The 22,331-nt window shown below is 33.4% G+C and overlaps 1 protein-coding gene across 2 annotated transcripts in view; it reads left to right on the top strand.

Annotated features, from left to right (window-relative positions):
* TRAPPC8 (trafficking protein particle complex 8) overlaps positions 1 to 22,331 on the top strand; it is a 121,688-nt gene that overhangs the window by 90,745 nt on the left and 8,612 nt on the right. For both annotated transcript variants that reach the window (XM_031946480.1, XM_031946481.1), the window contains 5 exons: positions 10,544 to 10,640; positions 13,881 to 13,949; positions 14,042 to 14,100; positions 18,344 to 18,529; positions 21,671 to 21,772. In XM_031946480.1, the coding sequence (XP_031802340.1) occupies positions 10,544 to 10,640; positions 13,881 to 13,949; positions 14,042 to 14,100; positions 18,344 to 18,529; positions 21,671 to 21,772 (513 nt within the window). The remainder of the gene's footprint in view (positions 1 to 10,543; positions 10,641 to 13,880; positions 13,950 to 14,041; positions 14,101 to 18,343; positions 18,530 to 21,670; positions 21,773 to 22,331) is intronic.

Here is a 22,331-nt window from a genome sequence, read left to right on the forward strand (position 1 = left end):
GGCTGTAACATTTGAGTATTCTACTTTGAGTAAGTTTTTTTTAAGCATTGATGCATTGATTTTTTTTTTAAGATTCTAAAATATGCAATGCTGTAAAATTACCCATGCATATAACTTGTAAATAAAAAAGCTATTACTAAAAATATATATATATTAAAAAAAAGAAAATACAAGCAGACATCATTAGATTAAGTAAACTACCAAAAGTTGAATGAATATTATAATGTTAAATAATGACATAGTCTATCTAGTCTGACAAATGACTCATTTAAGTGCCACTAATGTACTGATGTAAAAAAATCAGGACCAGAAAATATTGTATTGGTTGAATAGATTAATCAGAGGCAAGAAAACAATACCAGGGAAATACAATGTATAAACTTAAAAAAAAAATTCTAAAATATGGAATTTATTTATTTTTTAAATTGGCAAAAATTAGTGTTTGCAATTCTCTCTTCCCTCCCATACCCCCAATCCTTATCAATTAAAAAAGAAAGAAAAACAAAATTCCTGTTGAAAGCATATACAGTCAGGCAAAATAGATTCTCACATTGGCCACATTCCAACAGAATATACCTTGGTTTGTATTGAGTATCACTTTTCTTTTAGAAGGTATGTAGCCTGTTTTATCATCTGAAATTGTGTTTGGTAATAATGTTGATTAGAGTTCCTCAGACTGCATCACTTCATGTTGATTTTTGGGCCTCTTTCCAAAATCATAACCTTCATCATTTCCTATAGTACAATAGTATTCTTTTACATTCAAATACTACAACTTGTTCCAAAATTCCCCCGTTAGTGGCTGCCCTATATTTTTATACAACCTTTGAGTTTGTTTTATGTAGGACTAATCCTTTTTCTTAATCTACCCTTGCGCGTGCGTGTTCTCGCGCTCTCTCTCTCTCTCTCTCTCTCTCTCTCTCTCTCTCTCATTAAAGCTTTTTATTTTCAAATCATATGCATGAACAATTCTTTAACATTAGCCCTTGCAAAACCTTGTGTCCAATTTTCCCTCTTTTTCCCCACACTCTCCCCTAGATGGCAAGTAGCCTAATGTGTTAAACATGGTAGAAATATATGTTAAATCCAGTATATGCATACATATTTATACAGTTATTGTGCTGCACAAGAAAAATCGAACCAGTTTAAAAAAAAAAAGAAAAGAAAAGAAAAAGCAGAATAAAAATGCAAGCAAGCAACAACAAAAAGAGTGAAAATTCTTTGTTGTGAACCACATTCAGTTCCCACAATCCTCTCTGGGTATAGATGGCTCTCTTCATCACTGAACAATTGGAACTGGTTTTGAATCTTCTCATTGTTGAAGAGAGCCACGCCCATCAAAATTGATCATTGTATAGTCTTGTTGCTGTGTATAATGATCGCCTGGTTCTGCTTATTTCATTTAGCATCAATTCATATAAGTTTCTCTAGTCCTTTCTGAAATCATCCTGTTGGTTTTTTCTCATAGAATAATACTATTCTATCACATTCATATACCATAACTTTTTCAGCCATTCTCCAACTGATGGTCATCCACTCAGTTTCCAGTTTCTTTCCACTACAAAAAGGGCTGCCATAAACATATTTGCACGTGTGGGTCCTTTCCCTCCTTTGAGATCTTTTTATCTACCCTTGCTCTTTATAACTACCTTCTACTTTGCTTCGAAATTCCTTGTTGAGCAAAGTGTGTGTGTGTGTGTGTGTGTGTATTTATTCTCTTCTTTGACCAATTCAGATGAAATGGAAATTCTAATATCACTTGTTTTCATTGTTTCTTGCTTATTTGTATAAAACTTGTGTATCCTGATTATGTGAGATAATTTCCCTCATCCTTGTATTCTTTTTTCTCTCATTTAATGCCTTCTCCCTTCCCTTTCCATTTCTTTTAAGATCATCAAAGAAACAGAACCATTCCCAAATCCTCTATTTAGACTCCTTTCCTTGACTTAAGTTTTTGATGAGAAGAGAGGGATATATCATTAGAATCGAATTAGTTTACCCTTATTTAGTACCTTATTGTTGTTCATTTGTGGTTATCTTTTTTATGTTTCTCTTGATTCTGTCATTCTTCATAATTTCTCTATGCTTCTGTTTTTGTTTTGTTTTTGTCAAAAATACTGGGAATTCTTCTATTTCAATAAACTCAGTTTCATTGGTTAAATTATTTTTGGTTGTAAGTCTACATGTCTTTTTGCCTTCTGGAATTTTATTTTTCAAGCTTCCTGTTTCATTATGGTGGTGACTGCTAAATTATATTTGATCCTAACTATGGCTCCTCAATTTGGCTGTTTCTCCACCACCAATCCCCTTCCCCCCCCTCCCCTCCCAAGCACCTTGAAATATTTTTTCTTTAACCTAGAAGCTCTGGCTTTTGGCTGTGTTTTTTTTTTTTCCCCCTTGGGATTTCTTTTAGGAATTTATTTGTAGATTCTTTCTGTTTCCACATTGCTCTTCTGATTCAAAAGATCTGGTAATTTCTTTTTTGTGATTTCTTAAATGGTGATATTAAGGCTTTGGTCATAGTTTTCAGGTAGTCCCCATGATTCTTAAGTTATTTCTCTTTAATCTGTTTTTGAGGTGGCACAATGGACATAGTGCACTAGGCCTCAAGAAGACCTAAGTTCAAATTTGGCCTTGGACTCATACTAGATTTATGACTTTAGGCAAGTCATTTAACTTATATTTGCTTCAGTTTCTTCTTCTGTAAAATAAGTATTATAATAATAGTACACCTAGCTCTCAATGTGGTTCTGAGTTTCAAATGAAATCATAATTGTAAAGTGCTTAGCACACTCCTTGGCACATAGTAAGCATTATGTAAATGTAAGTGGTTAGCAGCAGCAGCAGTAATTTTTGCTAAGAGACAGCTAGGTGACAGAGTACATAGAATGCTGGGCTTTGAGTCAGGGAGATCTGAGTCCAAATGTAGTCTCAGGTAGTAGTTTTGTGACAGTATAGGTTACTTAACCTCTATTTGTCTGAATTTCTTTTATTGCAGAAAGAGGATAATAATAGGATATACCTCACAGGGTTATTGTGAGTATCAAATGAGATAATATTTGTGAATTTCTCAGCTCAAAGCACATAATAGTTGCTTGATAAATGCTTATTCCCTTCCCTTACTGCCTCCTCTTTTCCTATTTTCTTTTAATTTTCCCTTATATTTTCTTGAATTTTTTCAGTCTTTTGAGTTTGTTTTAGTATTTTTTTTCATAAACTCATGTCATTAGTTTCTATTTGATCTATTTTAATTTTCAAAAAGTTTGTTCCTTGGGCAAGATTTAAATAACTTCTGGAGCCAAACTTTACTCCCTTTCCACTTCTTCCTTCCATAAAACTATGACTTTTTTTCCAGTATTTTCATTTAGTGCTCTCATTTAATTTCACTTAAAAAAAAAAAAAAAACCTTTTAAGATTAAAAATATATATATTTCTTCCAATAATTTTGGTTGAACTTACTATGATCAAGGTATGTTTTGCTTTCAGGCTTTGCTTGTAGATATTTTAGATGCTTTCCCTTTTTCTAGATTTGTATTATGGAGTTCTTGAAGGACTTGAGGATCATTACTCACCAGTCTGAGGTTTGAGTTAGATGATATCAGGAAGGAATCAGTTAAGAGTGAATCAAATAGTCATTTTACTCAGCTTGCTTAATAGCCAGGTGAGTGTCATCTACAATGAGTCTAACATGAGAAGTTCCTTATATACAAATTTTTGGGGCAGCATTTATAAACTAAATATTATTCAAAATAATATTGTATGAAACAAAGAAAGATAGCCATTCATTAAACAGAGATGATTATACAAAAAAGAATGGTGTACTAGTTAAAGAAAAAATTGTCTTGTTAGTAAAAAGAGACAGAGAAGGGAGTTAGCTATCCTTTCAGTAAAACTCATTTCTTTAAATCCAAGAAATCCGTTAGTTGGGCAGACAGGAAGAAACTAGCAGGAAAGTCTTTTTTGAACTAGTAAGAGGTGAAATGGAGACATTAAGGGACATCAGTTGCTGCAGTGGGTACTACAGTTACTAGGGAGTCAGTTACGAGAAAATGGCTGCTGCAGAACAAGATTGAACTTAGCTTGTCTTAAGGATAGAGTATTTATAAGGAGAGGAGGTTATGTATGTTTTATAGACGTGTCAGGGTAGTTCAGTAACAGGAGGTTAGGTAAGGAATATTAAAACAATGGAGAAGAAGGAGGCTTTTAGTGGAAGATGCCAACCTCTGGAAACTTGCTGAAGGCACATTTTGGGCTTCATCTGGTAGGATAATTTTGTCTCCTCACAGCATGCTGTTACTATGATAACTTCTTTTCTTTGCTCATCTTTCCATTCTATTCTTTACTTTTGACTTAGCACACTTATTGAGGGACTATCTTGATGGAGCTCGTGGGTTTGTTCTTGGGGATATTGAGTAATGCCAGGATCTCTGGGATGGTTCAAACTGGGGATAGTCTGCAAATTGTACTGTTACTCAGTGATAGAACTGTAGGATTTATTTGATTTTTGGCTTTGGTTATTCCCTTTCTAGGCTTCAGAATGGGTTGAAAACTGGAATCGAGACCCTGATCTAGCCCTGGGGTCAGAACACATAGCTACTATTTGCTTCTGAGCGCATTCTTGCTGCTTGCCCATCTTGGCTCTGTCCATTGAATATCTTTTTTGTTATAGCTGATATATTTTCATGTCATAGTGATCCCAGTAATCCACCATTGGGGTGGTTACATCCTTGATCTCTGCAAGATATATGACTTCTACCTCCATAATCTTTATTAAGGGTCAGCATACTATATATATATAGTCCATGAACCAAATCCTGCTGCTGCCTCTTTTTGTATGGCCAGTGATCTAAAATCATTTTTCAAATAAAGTTTCTTATATTCAAAAATATAAAATCTATTCTTAGTTCTGGGCCATAACCAAAAAGACAGCAGTCCTCAAACTGTATGTAGTTTGCCAACCTATATATCAGGTTCAGGTAGGCAGGACATACTATTTAGAATTTCAGCTTCAGTTCTTTTACTTTTGGAGATACATTATTTCTTTTCTTTCTTGTGATTTTAGTGAGTTAAGAATTGTCCTATATTATTTGAAATTTTATTTCTTTTATATTTGAAGGCCTTTCTCTTGGTCTCTTGCAAAATTTACTGGTGTTTTTTTTTTTTTTTTTAACAGAATAATTTAACCACAATCTTGGAATTTGAAGTACTGATTTTTATGAGTCATTCTTTTTTTTTTTTTTTTTTTCCTAGAGCTGATGTGTGGATTCTTTTTGTGGGTAGTGTGCTTTCTGTATTCAGAAGGTCCGGGTACTTGTATTATTTCTTGCATTGTAAAATAAAACCCATTACAAAACCCATCACAAATATGTATTTATGCAAAACGAATTCTAACATTAGCCATGTAGAGAGAAAAGATGAGAAAATATATTTTACTTTTCATTCAATCTTTCAGCTTTCTATATCAATGTGGATAACATTTCATCATGAGTATTTTAAAATTTTGACTGCTCATTTCTTCTTCCTCTTTGTCTCTCCTTACCCCTCTTTCTGCATTGCCAGTATGATGTGTGAAGTGGAACTTAATAGTTGTAATGTTCATTTCTCTATTTTTGATTTTAAGATTTAAAAAAAAATATGACTATTGATAACTTGAATTTCTTCCTTAGAAAATAGGCTCTTCATTTTTTTGACCATTATTGTCGGGGAATAAGTCTTAGTCTTATAAATTTAAATTGGTTCTTGTATTTCTTGGAACTCATACTTTTATTAGAGAAATTTGCTGTGTATATTGAATTGGTTTTGTTTGAATTCAAACTTAAATTTTATGTAATCCAATTGTCCATTGATCTTATTTTTTATGTGTCATCCATGTATCTCTTTGAGGTTATCTTTATATGTGCTATAGAATGTTGGTCTATATTTTGTTTCTCTCAAATTGTGCTCCAGTTTTTCTAATAGTTTTGTCTAAAACTTACCCCAAGTAGCTAGGGTATTTGGGCTTTTAAAACACTATGCTATTGTTTTCTTCCATTGTGTATAGCTTTTGTACCACTGATCACTCTATTTCTTAACTGGTAGGTACCAAATCTTTCTCATGATCACTGCTTTGGTAGTATAGTTTGATATCTGGTACTACTAGTGCCTCTTCCTTCCATTTTTTAAAAAAAATTATTATTACTTGAGACCTTGGAATTTTCATCTTCCAGATAAATTATTTTCATTAGTTTTTCTAACTGTGAAGTAATTCATTGCTAGTTTGTTTCACATGACACTGAATAAATAGTATCATTTTTATAATACTGGCCAGACCTACTCATGAACAGTTAATTTTTTTTGACTAGTTAGGTCTGTCTTTATTTCTATAAAAAATATTTTATAATTTGTGTGTGACTTAGACTCCAAAATATTTTATGCAGTCTGTAGCTATTTTAAATGAAAATTTTCTTTCTGCTACATTGTGGTATATATGGAAACGCTAATGAGTTGTGTGTTTATTTATGCCTTAATATTTTATTGAAATTATTGTTGCCTTTTTATTTTTAGTCAATTCTTTCTGTAAATAATTATATCATCTATAAAAAGTGATATATTTTTTTTCTTCTTTGCCTCTGCTTAATCTTCACTTTCTTTTTCTTGTCTTGCTGCTAAAGCTAGCATTTCTAAGTCCGATGTCAAATAGTAGATTGTGCATTCTTGTTTTGTCTCTTTTTTTTATTGGAAAGGCTTCTAATTAGTTCCAGAACGTATAATTGCTCTTACATTTAGATGTTTGCTCTTTATCCTTTTAAAGAAAGTTAAGTACAGCAATGAATAGCATGCTAGATTTAAAGTCTAGAAGACTCAAGTTCAAATCCTGACTCAGATACTTAATTGGTTATATGACCCTGGGCAAATAAGTTAAGTTCTCTCAGATGGGTCTTCTGTAAACTGGGGATAATGATATTTCTTATCTCAAGGATTGGTATAAGTATCAGATGAAATCAAATGTGTAAAATGCTCTGCAAATTTTAAAGCTTACTATTATTATTTTTATTATGATTTTCTAATTTAAAAAATAAATATTTTTTATTGATGTATTGTTTTTGCTCTTGTTATATATAATCTGTTATATTGATAGTTTTCCTAATAACAAACCCACTCCATTTTTAATTTTTAAACAGTATCAAATTTGTTAAAGCCGTTTGTCTAGTTTGTTTTTCAAAAGTTCTTGAGAGTATTTGCCTTAAGAGACTTGTTACTGCATGAAAATCAAATGTGATTAGCAAATTTGGTTATAAATAAAACACAAATCTTTGTTTTGTTTTGTATTTTCCATAGGAATGTTATCTTAACTAAATAAATACAGTGACCTTCTCTGTCTTCATTTTTTTTTTTTTTTTAAATCTTCAAGTAGCTTTTCACATCATGGGCCATCTCTTCATATTAAATAATCTCCTATCCTTTGGCTTTCATGACACTGTTCTCACTTTGTTTCCCATCTACTTGTTTGACCAACCCTCAGTTAACTTTGTTAGATCATCTTCAGTCTCCAGTTTAAAGTATGTTTAGGTATCCCTCAAATTTCCGTCATCACGAAAAGGGAGGGAAGGGAATAAGGAAATAATGTATATAGTGCTTATTGTGTACCAGGCACTGTGTTAAGGACTCTACATATTTTATCTCATTTGACAACCATACTGGCTCTCTTTTCTCTCTCTTCATCTCCTATGGATTCAGTTAATATCTCTATCCCAGCATAATTTCTCTCATGAGCTCTCCAGTCTTTTATCATCAACTGCTGTATGCTGAACATCTCCACCTGGATATCCTTTTGGCATCTAAAACCTTATATGGCTAGAATGGAATTCATTTTACTCCCTGAAAACCCATCTCTTTTAAGCTACCTGATTTATTTATTAAGAGCATCTGAGGGTATCACCATTATTTTTTTCATTCATCTAAATTCATCTTAATGTAATTCTCAGTTCTTCCCAGACTTTCTCCCCTCCTTCTCTAGTTGTTTGTAATATTTTTAAAATATGTCCCTTTTTTCCCCCCCATTATCACAGTACTAATTGTAGCCCTATTTACCTTTTGCTTGGACTAGTATAGTAGACTTTTAATTTGACTCCCTGCTACTATTTTCTTCTCTTTCCAAGCCAGTCATCACAAAACTGCCATATTAAGGATAACTGTTGGAATCCTAGTGTCAACTCAACTTGAAACAAGGTGAAAACTCAAGGGTGATGTCAGAATCCTGGTGTTAACTCAATAGAATTGATACAGTGCTCATTGGTTCACACCTTAGAGCTAATCCTTACAAGGTGATAAGTTGCTAATACTGATAGAACAATGCTTGTGTTCACACCTCTAGAGAGCTCATAAGTATCTAAGTACTCAATGGAGTTCACAGTTTGGGAGATTCAGGGTTTAGAAAGAGATATCTGAATTCACACCTTCCTTAGGGCCAATTCAGATGTCCCTTTTTTTCTTCCTTGAAGTTCTTAGGGCCAGAGAGCACTCTGGGAGATAACCCAGAATCCCTCTCCCTCCAGAAGGTGGAGTTAACCTTTGGGAGATCACATATATAGGGAGCTTTTGAAGCTTGAACTTACTTCTTGTGGGACTGACTGGAGGTACTTACTTGAGTTAGTTACTTGAGGAGTTGCTAGAAACTCTGGGAGCTCTAGAGAGTTTTACTTGGAGTTGGAGAGAGCTCTTGGAACCCACAAGCCCTATCTTTGAGGCAAGAGATTCATTGCATCTTCTACCTTGGTGTTGGCTGGAGGCTGAAGAAAAGCAGAGGCAGAAGCCAAGGACAAAACTGCAAGATCTCTTGGAGCCAGGCAGAGAGATAGGTCTCTGAACTAACCGGGCTAATTTGGAAGGAGAAATAAACATTTGCATTCTTACTAGCTGGCTGCTATCTTGGAGTAATTATTTATTTCAACTGAGACTAAGACTGCCTCCAGGAAAACCCCAACAGATAACTCTAATCATAACGCTTTGCTACTTATTTGTAGTACCCCACTGCCTCTGGGATAAAATAGAATATCCTTTGCCTGGTAAACCTTTCTAGTATTATCTTATATTATCCTTCTTTATATATTCTACATTCAAGTAAAACTGGCCTGCTACCTTTTCCACATATGAAGTTTGAAGGTTCAGTGAATAGAGCTCTGAGTCTGGAGTCAGGAAGACCTAAGTTCAAATCCAGATTTTGAGGCTTAATAGCTGTGTTACCCTGAGCAAGTCACTTAACTTCTGTCTGCCTCAGTTTCCTCACCTCCAAAGTGGTAATAGCACCTGTTTTTGGTTTTTAGAAAAAATTATGGGAAAGTATTTAGCACAAGTGGTTGACCCATAGTGGACAATAAGTGCTTATTCCCTTTGCTTTCCCACATAGATGACATTTCATCTTCCATCTCCCACCTCCCTACCTTTTCATAATCTAGTTTCCTACATTTCCCTACCTCATCTTTGCCTCTTAGAATACCAAATTTCCTTCAGTGCTTCCTCCATGACTTTTTTTCTGATCCTCCCAGAAAGGTAAAAAGTAATATGTTCTGGTTTTTAAAGTTGCTTTACATTTGCTTAACTGCATATGCTTCTTACTTCCTAATAGAATGCAGGACAGTAAAGAGCATATGACTACATACTCTTTGAATGTGGGGGCTGAAGGAAAACAAAGAATCCAGAATTGCTTCAGGATTCTGAACTTGGATGTTTGGGGGTTGGGAGGAATAGTCTCCTTAACATAAATAGAGGAAAAAAAGTAATTTTCAGGAATGTGTTTTGGACACATTTGAGTTTGAGATACCTATTAGACATTCAGTTTAAAATGTCCAACAATTGATCCTCAGGAAAGAAACTTGGGTTGTATCTATTTTATCTAGGAGTCATCTGCGTTAGAGCTGACAATTTAATCCAATGAACCTAGAGATATAGGAGAAGAACCAGGAGAGGGTAGTTCATGGAAACCCAGAATATCAAGAGTATCTAGGAAGAGAAGAAGGCTGTTAATAGTGTCAAATGTGGCAAAGAGATGAAGAAAGATGAAGACTTAGAAAAAGCAATTGGATTTGGTAATTAAAAGATTATTAGTAACTTTGAAAAAAAGCAGTTTCAGTGAGTGATAAAGTAGGAAGTCATTATAAGGAGCTGAGAAATAAGTATTGGACAAGTTGGGGCAGTGATTGTAAACAGCTTTTCTAGGAATTTGGCTATGAAAAGAGAGATGAAAAAAAATTTGAGGGGATAATTAAAAATCAAGTTGTTGTTTTGTTTTGTTTTTTAAATAAGAGTGATCTGGGCATTTTGTAGGCAGCAGGGAAAAAGCCATTAGATAGGAAGAGACTGAATATTAAAGAGAGGGAGTTATCATTACAAGGGTAGTCTACCAAAGCAGTATTGTTTAGTCTTGACAGGAAGAGCCACCTGTTCATCAACAAGTATCTTAATGTTTTTGTTCAGAACCAAATACTCCAATTTGATACTCTGATTCTGAATGACCACATCTTTCCCTCTCTCTCCCCTCCTCTTTTTTTATTTTTTTTTTTGACAGAGTGAAGCAGGTGTTAAGGAATTTCATATAGTGCAAGTTTCAAGTAATAGCAAGCATTGGAAGTTACAGAAATCTGTCAATCTCTCTGAAAACAAAGGTTTGTGATTTTTTTTTTTCCTTATATAGTAAATTCATTTATATATCCTGATTCTTTTTTTCAGAATCATAAGAATTGATTTTTAAATAAAGGATTAAATTATACTTTTGTGGGAAATATATGACTGCGAGTACTCCTATCCCCTCATCTTTATTTTGTGGATTTGTCTTTTCCCTATTTTTCACATTTTTTCCCCCTAATTCCCCTCATTTTTCTAGCTTTCCTTTTACTTTATATGTGCTGTCTACTTACTGCCTTTCTGATTTCCTCTTAGTGCTCTAACTGGAGCATAACATATTTTCACTGGGTATATCTGAGGGCAATTGGGGTAACCCTATCCTGTGGATTGGAGGCCCCTGAGTGGGATTGGGGAAGAGAGATTGAGTAAAGAAAAGTTTTGTGGTATAAGTTTTATTCTGTAAAAGAGCTCTGTTTTCAGGGACTACAGGGCAGTGTAATATTATATAATATTATAATACTACCAAGAAGTATAATACAGATCAGCTGTTGTACTCTAGCTTTTAGCTGTGAATGTGGGGAGTGTCAGTTATTTGGTGCCAGAGTTCAAATAATACCAGAACCTTGATGTAGCATGAAGAATGTAATTACTAAAATTGCTGTTATTTTTTTTAGTCCTATATTCTTTCAGTGTCACAAGTTCAGCAACCATCATTGAATGCCAGTTATGTGTGAGGCTCATTATGGCTAGATGGTAGGCAGTGAAGAAGCAAAATGGTCTGATCCCCATTGTCTAGGACTGTGTTTTGGGGCTGGAGAGTATGCATAACATGTACAGATAAATGAAATAATAGATAAATGAAGTAATGTGTAGTTAAAATAAAAGTCAAAGTCTACTAGGAAAAATTAAGGGAGAAAACGTTTTAGCTATGAGAGTGTGGAGTCTACAAGTATCAGGGAGTAATTCTTATTGAAGATGGAATTTGAGCTGAGCCTTGAAAGGAGAAAATTTTGACTTGTGGAGATGAGAATGGACTATATAATACAGGAATGAGGAGGGTTTGCAGGAATTGTGTAAATCTTGGTTATGAGAATATAACTGCTTAGTTTGGAATGTAGAATTTGTGAAGTAAGGTAATAAGAAATGAGCCTATATGAGTAAGTTACAGCCAAAATGTGGGTATTCTTAAATGCTAGGCTAATAAGTAAGAAACCACTGGGGTTTTAAGAACTAGAGAATGACAGTGGAAAACTTTTTTTTTTTTTGGAGCATTCTGACTGCTGTTTAAAGGCTAGATGGGTGAAAATGAAGATTGATGGTGAGGGAATCAATTAGGAGATTGTAACAGTAATCCAAATCATCACTGATGAGTATGAGCTAGACTGGTGGCTATATTAGTCAAAAAAAGGGAAGAGGTATAAGAAACTGAGGTGAAAATGATAGTACTTAGCAGCTATTTGGTTTGAGGGGAGAAAGGTAGAGAAGAAAAAAAAAATCAAAAGATGATGGGTTTGAATCTAGGGATCTTCCACTCAAGTTAGAAAGAAGTTCAGGGTTAAAGTATAAAATGTGGAGTTTAAGTTAGCTTTTGAATACATATTCAATCATTTGAGAATTTCTGTTGGCCTCCTAAATAAACTTTTCTCCCTTGGCTTTTGAAAATTTGAAATCAGTATTTCTGATTCTCTTTCAACTTTCCTAATACTTTTTTCTTTCTCTTTCTCACTAATTCCTCATTCTCTTTCTGACACTTTAATATGACCTCTACATCTTTAGTAGTTTAACCATGCATGGACTTCTGTCTTCCTTCTCTCCCCCCCCCTTCCCCCCCCCCCCCCATCCTTATAACTTTTCATTTAATTTTATTTTCATGGTTTCAATTAGTTAATCGTCCCTATTCAAGAGACTCTAAAATCTTTCTCTCTAATTTAAACCTCTCTTCTAAATTCTTTTCCTTCATTTTCAATTCATTATCCCTGCCTTAGTGATTTGTCAAAATCTTAAATTTAAATATGCATAAAATTGAACTTATTTATCTTTTACTCAAAACCTGATTCATTCTTTACTAGTTCTGTTAGGAGTGCCACTATTCACCTGGTGACCCATTGTCAAATGGCTTTTATTTCTCCAAAGCCTTGATGTTTCCATGATTTTATTTCTCCCTCACTTCTCAAATCCAGTAGTTACCAAGGAATCAATTTTCCTCCAGAAGAGTTTTTGCAACCATTTCATTCTCTTTCCACTGCTATTCCCCTATTACAGGTCCTTATTATGCCTGCCTAGACTATTGAAATAGTCTGTGCAATATGAAATATTCTTCTTGATGACCAGCTTTTTTTTTATATTATTTTTCTGCTTAAAAATTTTCATTAGTACCATATTATTTGCTAAATATTTTTTGCTGAAAGTTTTGCCTGGCATTCAAACCTGTCAACAGTCTGGTATCACATCCTTATTTATTTCATGCTATTCCCCTCCATGTACTCAGTGTTCATGCAAAATGTATAAATTGTGGTTTTTAATCTGCTGAGTACATCTTGTGTTTTTCCTATCTTTCTGCCTTTGCTTACACTATCTTTACATACTAACATTTTTAACCCTACCAAGAGATAATGACTCTTCTCTCAGTTTAACTTTAAATAACATTTTGTTTCTCTGCTGTTATGAACTTCCATACATGGTATTTTCTTTTATGGTTGCTTATCCTTCTCCCTCTAATAGACTTGTCAGTTTTGTGAGGGCTACTTGGGTAGTGTCTTAATTTTATCCCTTTAGCACTTTGTTGATAATTCTGTAGTTGGAATGAGTAGCTAATGAATGCTTGCTGATTTATAATGAATAGGCAAGATTGCTTAGAGAAGAATAGCCTCAGAATTTTCATCCTATCTGTGTAAATTACTTTATTGCCTAATATGAGAAGAAGAAATAAATTATTCTGTCACTCTTTTATATCAAGAATTTGTTATTCCTATAAAAGAATCTTTCCTGCCACCCTTCTCTCAGTCCCTCTACTATAACTGTTGACTTAATTCAAAAATTTGGTTCTTAGACTTTGAATTCCTGGATATTACATTTTTTCTTTAAGTGATTTTTCCTTGGCCTGGAACCAGAGAAAGATTGTTTTAAGAGTTAAATTTTTTTTAAATGACTCATGATCTGGTTTGGCCAAACATCTGAATGTGAAAATAAAATGGACTTTTACCAAATAGAGATTGTTGTATTTCTCTTTTAATAAAGCTGATAAAATATAGCTTCTGAAAAAATTTTTCCCGTCTTTCTAGATTCGAAACTTGCTAGTAGAGAGAGGGGAAAGTTGTGCTTTAAGGCAGTAAGATGTAAACATTTTGAAGGTAAGTTAATTTTACTTAGTGACACATTTTTCAAATGAGGATTTTTATTCACGGCCCTGAGATGATATCTGTCTTCTTCCCCTATTCTTTAGCTGCTGCACAGTCATCAGAAAAATACACATTTGCAGACATCATCTTTGGCAATGAACAGGTATGTAAATTAGCAAAAGAAATTATTTGACTTAAAAAGAGTCATTGTCAAAATATACCTTGTTATTCTGACATAGACAAACTGTTTAGTACATTGATTTCTTTGCTTTTTGGAGTTCAAACACCCTATCATTATTTGATTTTTTTCAGAAACTTCCCCCTTTTCTACAAATCTCTTTATACCTTCCCCTCTCCCACATTCCCTTCCCTGTGAACAGTTGTGAATGGAGGGAGTAATAAAAATAATGTCGTATCCACTTAATATGAATTAATAAATTTATAAACACAAGAAAAGTTGATACAGCGAAATGCTTCTAATATGGAAGATTGAGGAGAACTTATTCAAAAGAGTTAGGGCCATAATTACATTCTCTGTTATATAACAAAATAGCTAAACAACAAGGCAGCACAGAAATACTTAAACCTGATTTTCTTTATATAGCATGTCCCAAACATCTTAGTGTTTTTTTAATCTTTTAATAGCTTAAAATTGCCCTAAGTCTTTTTGGCACACTCTGTATATAGAAATAATAGGATTGGAAAAGAGACAATTAATGGGATCATTAGAGATTAACATCATATGCCTCCCCACATTCCAGTCAGCTTAAAAAACAAAGAAAATAACCATTCAAAATGTAGAGTTTGAGAGGAGTGTTGGAGATATTTAATGGAAATTATTGAAAAACTTTTTTTTTTGGGGGTGGTGGTAATTCATATATGTAGGTGTTTAAAGCAATACTTAACTTTGTATGTACTGGCTTTCAAACAGGAAGGTATTGTTAAAAAACTTTATAATTTTTAAGTCATTTTGATTTACTTACACAAAACATAGAAGGGAAAATATCTTTTGTTCTTGTTTAAATGCAAGCATATAACATCATTTCATTTTTTAATATATGAGATATTAAAATTGGTGCCAAGATTGTTTTAAATAGTAAAATAATTTTAGAAATTTTAATTTTATAAGACCAAACAGCACATTAATTTGCTATACTATTCCATTAGTTTGTCATTAACAGTGAGTTATTGTGTTGAGTATTTATATCATTATCCTTAGATGAGAAGAACTTAATGCTAGAATTACATCATCATAATCTAAAAAATTTTCTTTGTGGAATAAAGAAAGAAAACGGGAAAATTTTAATATATACATGTAAAATAGAGTATACATGTAAAATAGAGTACACATTCCAGTAGAAAGCATTCTTATTAAATGATTTAGAAATGAAAATAAGAATAAGAGAGTAGGTTGGTTTTAGAGCATAGTACTGATCATGGGAAAAGGAGCAAAACAAAGGAGAATAGATCATCTGGTTTTTACTTACCTAGCTAATTATCAGTCACAATCAATATATGTATGTACGAATTTCTGCCATAATTCTAACTATATGTTCAGAGTATAGCTGATCACTTTAATATTGTTCTTAGGTCTTTCTTCCTTCTAAATTTCCACCTTGTTGATTCTGTTAATTTTTGTTTCAGGATAACTTCTAGCATCCAGTTTCTCTGCTTCTGAATCTGATTATTCTTAGAAGTCACAAAACTAAATCATTTCATTGACTAGAAATTACCAAAGATCCTTATAATTACCCAAAACAACTTTTTTTTCCTAGTCCTCATCCTCATTATCCTCTTGGCAACATTTGATGTTTGGTCACCCTTTCCTTCCGGAAATTTTTTTTTTCTTGTCTTCAGAGATACCATATTTCCCGAGTTTTCCTCCTAACACTGTAACTGCTTCTCTGTAACTTATTGGATACTAACCTTTATCCTGACATTGTTCTCTTGTATTCTTTCCATGGATGTCTTCTACTTTCGATGGTCTCCTTTCTTGGTGAGTTGGTATTGCCTTGGCCTTTGCTCATAACTCAGATCTGTGTCTCCAACCCTGGCCTTTTGAGTTCCTACATCTCCAGCTGTCTATAGAACACATCTCCACCAGGATGTATTCTCGTATCACTAATTTACTACATCTGAGGTTGAGCTTATTATCATTCTCTAAAAATATACTTTCTCTTTGATTTTCCTGTATTTTTCAATAGTATTACTATTCTGCTCTCTTAGTATCTTGCTATAGAGCTTCATGATCTATGGGTTGGAGGTCATATAAAATAATGAAATTGTCTGCCTTTTAGTGTTTTTGTTTACATTTTTGGTTATTTTTATTTCTCTTCAGCAGTTCACAAGAGTGTTGCTATAGTTCTCTTAATTCCTTATGTTTATAATTTCTTATGAAAGTTTGTTCAGCCTTTTGTCAATCAATGATATCTTGTTTCCAGTGTTTCCTGCTATAAAAAAGTGTTGCTGTGAAGAGGGAATAGGAACTAAATCTGTGATTTCATGAATTTAAGGACCTCTCAATTAAGAAAACTCATTTTGCCAATGTATGAAAACACCTTCTCTACAACTTAGTCTTAGAGAGTTATCTAGAACATTTGAGAGGTAAAGAGACTTGCTCCAGAGACACAAAGGCAATAAATGTAAAAAGTGGGACTTAAATAAAAGTCTTCCTGGTTGGGAGGCTGGCTCTGTCCATTTTCTCATACTGCCTCTATGCACTTGGCCATGTTGCTTCTATTTCTACCTCATGCTGAATGGTTTGATGAGTTATATGAGTCTTTCTGTCTTCTGTTTGGTGTATATTTCTAGTACTAGGATTATCAGATCAAAAAATTTCTTGCACAATTTCAAATTGCTTTGCAGAATGGTTTAACCAATTTATAGCTTTGCTACCAGTGTTTAATTGTGTTTGTCTCCTCACAGCTCCTCCAAAATTAATTTCCATTTTCTATCATTCTTACTAATTTTCAGTGATATCTCTAGAGACCATTATTTGCATTTCTCTTTTTACTGGCAATTTGGAGTATTTTTATGTGATTGTTATTTGCCTTTCTTTTGAAAACTATTCATATTCTTGGAACACATTTCTTGAGCATTGGCTCTTGTTCTTTCATATTTCTAGCTTGACTATTAGATTTTTATTAATGGTTGATAGAAAGATTCCCTCTTCCCTCCCCACTCCTCCCCCTGTTTCTAACTACATTGCTTTGCTTGTATTAAAGCTTTTATATTTCATGTAATTTAAATCATCTCTTTTAATTTTTATGGATCCTTTTTATTCCTTGGTTGGTAAGAACTCTTACTGTAACAGATCTCCATTCTATTCTAATGTTTTTATGAATCAATTTTTTGTAAAATAAGTTTTCCTAGTAGTTCTTGTCGAGGAACTTCTTCTTCTTGGAGTTGATGTTTTTAGGTGCATCAAACAATTGGCTTCTTATAAGTATTACTTATTTAATCTGTTCCACTGATCTTTCTGTTTTGTAACTATTTCTAGTTTTAATGATTATAGCTTTGCATTATAGTTTTGAGAATTTAAATTCTGTCATTCTTACTATTTTGGGTTATTTTTCTTGAGATTCTAAACCTTTTGTTGTTCCAAATGAATATTATTTCAATTGGTTCCTTGGCCTCATATTACTTTGCAAATTAATTTAGGTAGGGGTGTGTGTGTGTATGTGTATGTGTCTGTGTCTGTGTGTGTGTGTGTGTGTACCTGCACCTTTGTGTGCATGTGCTTCAATTATAAACATTGAATATCCCTTCAATTAATTGTCCTTATTTTTGTAAAGAGCATTTTGTAGCTTCAATTATATAAGTCCCAGAATTGTTTTTTGGTATGTTTGACTCTAAATTCTTTTAATTTTTCCCTATACCCTGGCTTTCTTACTGCTTTGAGAATAATGTTCCTAATGCATTAATCTAATTACTTCACTTCTCTGCTCAAATCTTTTTGGGGTTTCCCATGGTCTCTAAAGTAAAAAAAAATCAAACACTTTTGTCTGATGGAGATTCTATATTTTTTCAGTTGTATTTCATCATATACATTCTTTTTTCCAAGCTACCTGAACTACTCTTTGCCTCCTGAATAAATCCTGTACTGCCCTGCTTCTATGCTTTGTACCTCACTTGATACATTTCAGCCTGTCCTTTAAAACCCTGTTAATATATCATTCTGTGAATCCTTCTCTGATCCCTATAGTTTTTACTAACTTTGCTGAACCACAGAGCTAGCATATAGTTCCACCTATAAGCCATTGATTACCTACTAGCATTCAAACCATCATATTGTTTTCAAGAAGTTGTTTGTGAATATTTTTTCTATGTAAATTCGAAGAAATGCACATTTTTATTCCATTTAGGTTTTAATAATTTAATAATAAACTGTTGTTTTTTAAAAACAGATAATAAGTTCAGCAAGTCCATGTGCTGACTTTTTTTTTCGAAGTTTATCATCTGAATTGAAAAAAACACATCCCCAGTCATCTATGTGTAGTTCTGTGGCAAATGAAAAACAGTCCTCTGATGATGCAGTGAGATTAATTCAAAAATGCAGTGAAGTGGATTTGAATATTGTTGTGTTATGGAAGGTATGTGTTATTACTTTTCTTGAATAAATATTTCTTTTTAAAAATATGCTTATTTTTGAAGTATTAGATATATGAGCTGAATAACAAATATTGGTTTTTCTATATTTATTTTTCTGAAGAATTTCAGTTTTAATTTTGTTTTATTCTGTGACATAATGCCCCTCAGTATGACTAAGTTTGTTTTCCTAAGACCAGTTACCTAGGTTGCTTATTTTAGATGTGGGTGTTTTCTCCTTTTCCTCAGTATTTGTAGTCTTATCCAAATTCTTCAGATTTGACTTAGCATCAGTCTTATTACAATCAGTATGCCACAGTTTGTTCAGTCATTCCCAAGTTACTAGACACCAGCTTTCCTTCCAGTTCTTTGTCACTAAACAAAAAAAAATAAACAGAATTAATAGAAAACTGCATATGTTTTTAGAAACAGGGTAGAAGACAAAAGCAAGGACATGTAATAGAGGTTGAATACAAAAAAAATTGTTATGATTCTATAGGTATACTTCTAGGAGTAGTTGAACATAATTTCTAAGGATCAGTAAAAAAAGAGCCTTTTTGAAGATACTTTTGAGTAATAAGATGGGAACAACCAAGTAGACAGAAACTTGAGCCAATATGATAAAATAAGAAGTAGCAGTACAGCATGGCTTCCTCAATAACTGCTCCAACAGTGATCTAAGAATTTAAAAACAATTAGTGATTGGGAAATAGAGAAATTACATAGTGGGTCACCTTTCTAGCCCAAGATCACAAATATGATCTGTAGGCAAAGTGACCAAGGTGGAAAATGTGAAACCTAGGTAGCTTATGATTATGGGCACAGTACAACAGCTTCAGGACAGAGTTGATCTTGCTCTTGCTCTTAAATCCCTGGCCCAGAGTAATAACTAGCGATTTGCCAGGTGGCCTTGGATCACAAACTCAGCTCTTGAGCTCATAGCAGGTTGTCCTAGTAAGTTTCTGGTAGAATGAATAGACAAAAAAGAATAAGAGCTGTTATGATTCTAGATATATACGTAAGACAAAATCAGAAGAGGAAAATAATTCCAAAACAATGAAAAGCAAAGCCTCAAAGAAAAACCCAGTTTGCCCATAACATCAATTCAGATTCCTAAAGAAAGGATGTAAGAGGTAAAATAAGTTTTAAAATGATATAAAATAAGAATGAAGAAAGAATTGAATAAGAAATGAGAGCTGTGGCAGAGACTTGGAAAGGATATAAATAACCTAGCACAAGAAATACAAAACAAGTAAAAGACACTGAAAATTAAATCACACAAAAGTTAATTAAAACACAAAACAACAAGAAACATTAAAACAAAGGCCAGAGCTTGACAAAAAATAGAGGATAATTTAAAGTATCTCATTGAAAACAAAAATTGAGGAAAGATCATTTAAGTCATTGGACTATATGAACAAACACATTCAAAAAGTGAGCCATATTTCAAGAAAACTGCCCAGATTTCTTAGAACGGAAAACAAAGTAGAAATAAAATCCACTGGTTACTGCTTGAGCCTGAGGAGGAAGTAAAGAGGTGGGGCGTGGAGGACAATTCTAAAAGGAAAACTCCCATAAACTTTATAGCCAAAATCCAGAGATTCTGGATCAAAGTAAAAGTATTGCAAGTAGGCAAGAATAAAAAGCTTATATTCCCCCAAAACTGCCAATATACCAATATAATGCAAACGTTAGTCATCAACAGACAGCAGGCTTACTAGGTAATTACTAAATATTTAGTTGCTAGACACTGTGGCATGGACTGGGAATGGAAAAAAGCAAGCAACAAAAAAGATCATTCTGGCCCTTTTGGAGCTTATTCTAATGGAAAAGCCGTAGAAGAAACTAAAAAGAGGTTGTAAGAGAGGAAGGTACCAAGTGAATGAACATGATGGAAGAGTCTGGTTTGTAATCTGTCGAGAAATGAAGACATGACTGGCCTGTACAACCTGAGGGAAGGAAGGAAAGGGGAACGTACATGGTATTTACGTCCTAAGCATTGAGAAGATCGTACCAACCCTCCCCAAATGTAAAACTGAAACAGTCCCTGTTATGAAAGGGCTCATAAAATAATGACAGGGATAACATGAGTGTAAAAAATCATTTTCAAACAAAAATACATACTGGAAAAATGGGAAAAATCTCAGAGGGAAGGCACTAAAGTCAAGGAGGACTACAAAGGCTTTTTGCAGAAAGTAAGATTTTAAAAGCTGAAATTTGAAAGAAGGGGCAAAGATGAGCAATTCTCCAAACATAAAATTATGAAGGCCCTCTCCTAGATTCCTGAGTGATGGTAATATCAGAGGAAAGAAGGGGATGTAGATTAGAGATGATATAAAGATAGAAGGAATAGGATATAGCACTTGAATGGATATAGAATGAAGTGTGAAAGAGCAAGGAGGATGGTGGTACACCCAACTTTTAGAAATTTAGAAGAGGTAGGGTATGGGAGAAAAGATATGACTTCAGTTTGAACATGTTAAGTTTAAATGTCTATGAGATATCTAGTTCAAGATAAGAGATTTGGGGATGAGAGATCAACAGAAAGCTGGACAAATAGATTTGAGAATCATTTATGTAAAGCTAACAGTTGAATCCATGGGAACTGATGAGATCACCAATCAAAACAGCATAAAAAGGCAACAGAAGAGTGACTGGACAGAGTCTTGGGGAACACCTGAGATTAGTAGGTTTAATCTGAATAGAGATACAGGAGAAGAGACTGAGAGGGGGCAACCAGACATGTAGGAGTATAATGAAGAGAAAGCAGAATATAATATAGAGAGAAACATACTCCTATAATTGTTCCATAAACACTGCTTGAACTCAGCAGGAAGGCAGTAGAAGAAAGGCTTGGGGAATAAAGTCATTACCAAATTGGAGGCTGATGATAATAACTGATATTTATATAATATTTTTAGGTTTGTAAAGTACATTACATTGTCTCACAATACTTCTGCATGTGTTCCTTTGCAAATTTCATCAAAAATATTTTGATCTTTTAATTCTAAGGATAGAAGTCTTATCAGAAATTATTTTGAGTCTAAAAAAATGCACATTTTGCTGATTTTCTAATGATTGATGAAATTAGTTATAACATCTCTTGTCACAAATTTAGATAATCTTTTTTGTGTTATATCTTATAGGCCTATGTTGTGGAAGACAATAAACAGCTTATTTTGGAAGGCCAGCATCATGTTATTCTTCGAACTCTTGGAAGAGAGGCTTTCTCATTTTCTCAAAAGCAGGTAATAATTTTTGGAGCAAATTGACTGAACTGTGACAACTTAAGAATTTCTGGTGGTTAGTTTCCACATACTACTTTTCTTCTATTTAAAAACACATAACCAGCATTCATTATCTTTGTCTTAAGTTCATACATAATGTAAAATGATTTAAATGTCTCTTTCCATGATATATGAGCATAATAAAATTAGATATCTTACCAGTGGATTAAAAATGAAAGTTAACATTAACCACACAGGTTCACTAATTAATGCTACTTCATCTTTACTTAATAATACTTAATTTTTTTTGTTTGGCAACAAGCTAATTGAAAAAAATTTTTTTTATTATTATAGCTTTTTATTTAGAAGTTATATGCATGAGTAATTTTATAGCATTGACAATTAATTGCCAGACCTTTTGTTCCAATTTTTCCACTCCTTTGTCCCAACCCCTCCTCCAGATGGCAGGTTGACCAATACATGTTAAATATGTTAAAGTGTAAATTAAATACAAAATAAGTATACGTGTCCAAACAGTTATTTTGTTGTACAAAAAGAATCGGACTCTGAAATAGTGTAC

Source organism: Sarcophilus harrisii, chromosome 1, assembly GCF_902635505.1.
Source record: "Sarcophilus harrisii chromosome 1, mSarHar1.11, whole genome shotgun sequence".
Lineage (NCBI taxonomy): Eukaryota > Metazoa > Chordata > Mammalia > Dasyuromorphia > Dasyuridae > Sarcophilus > Sarcophilus harrisii.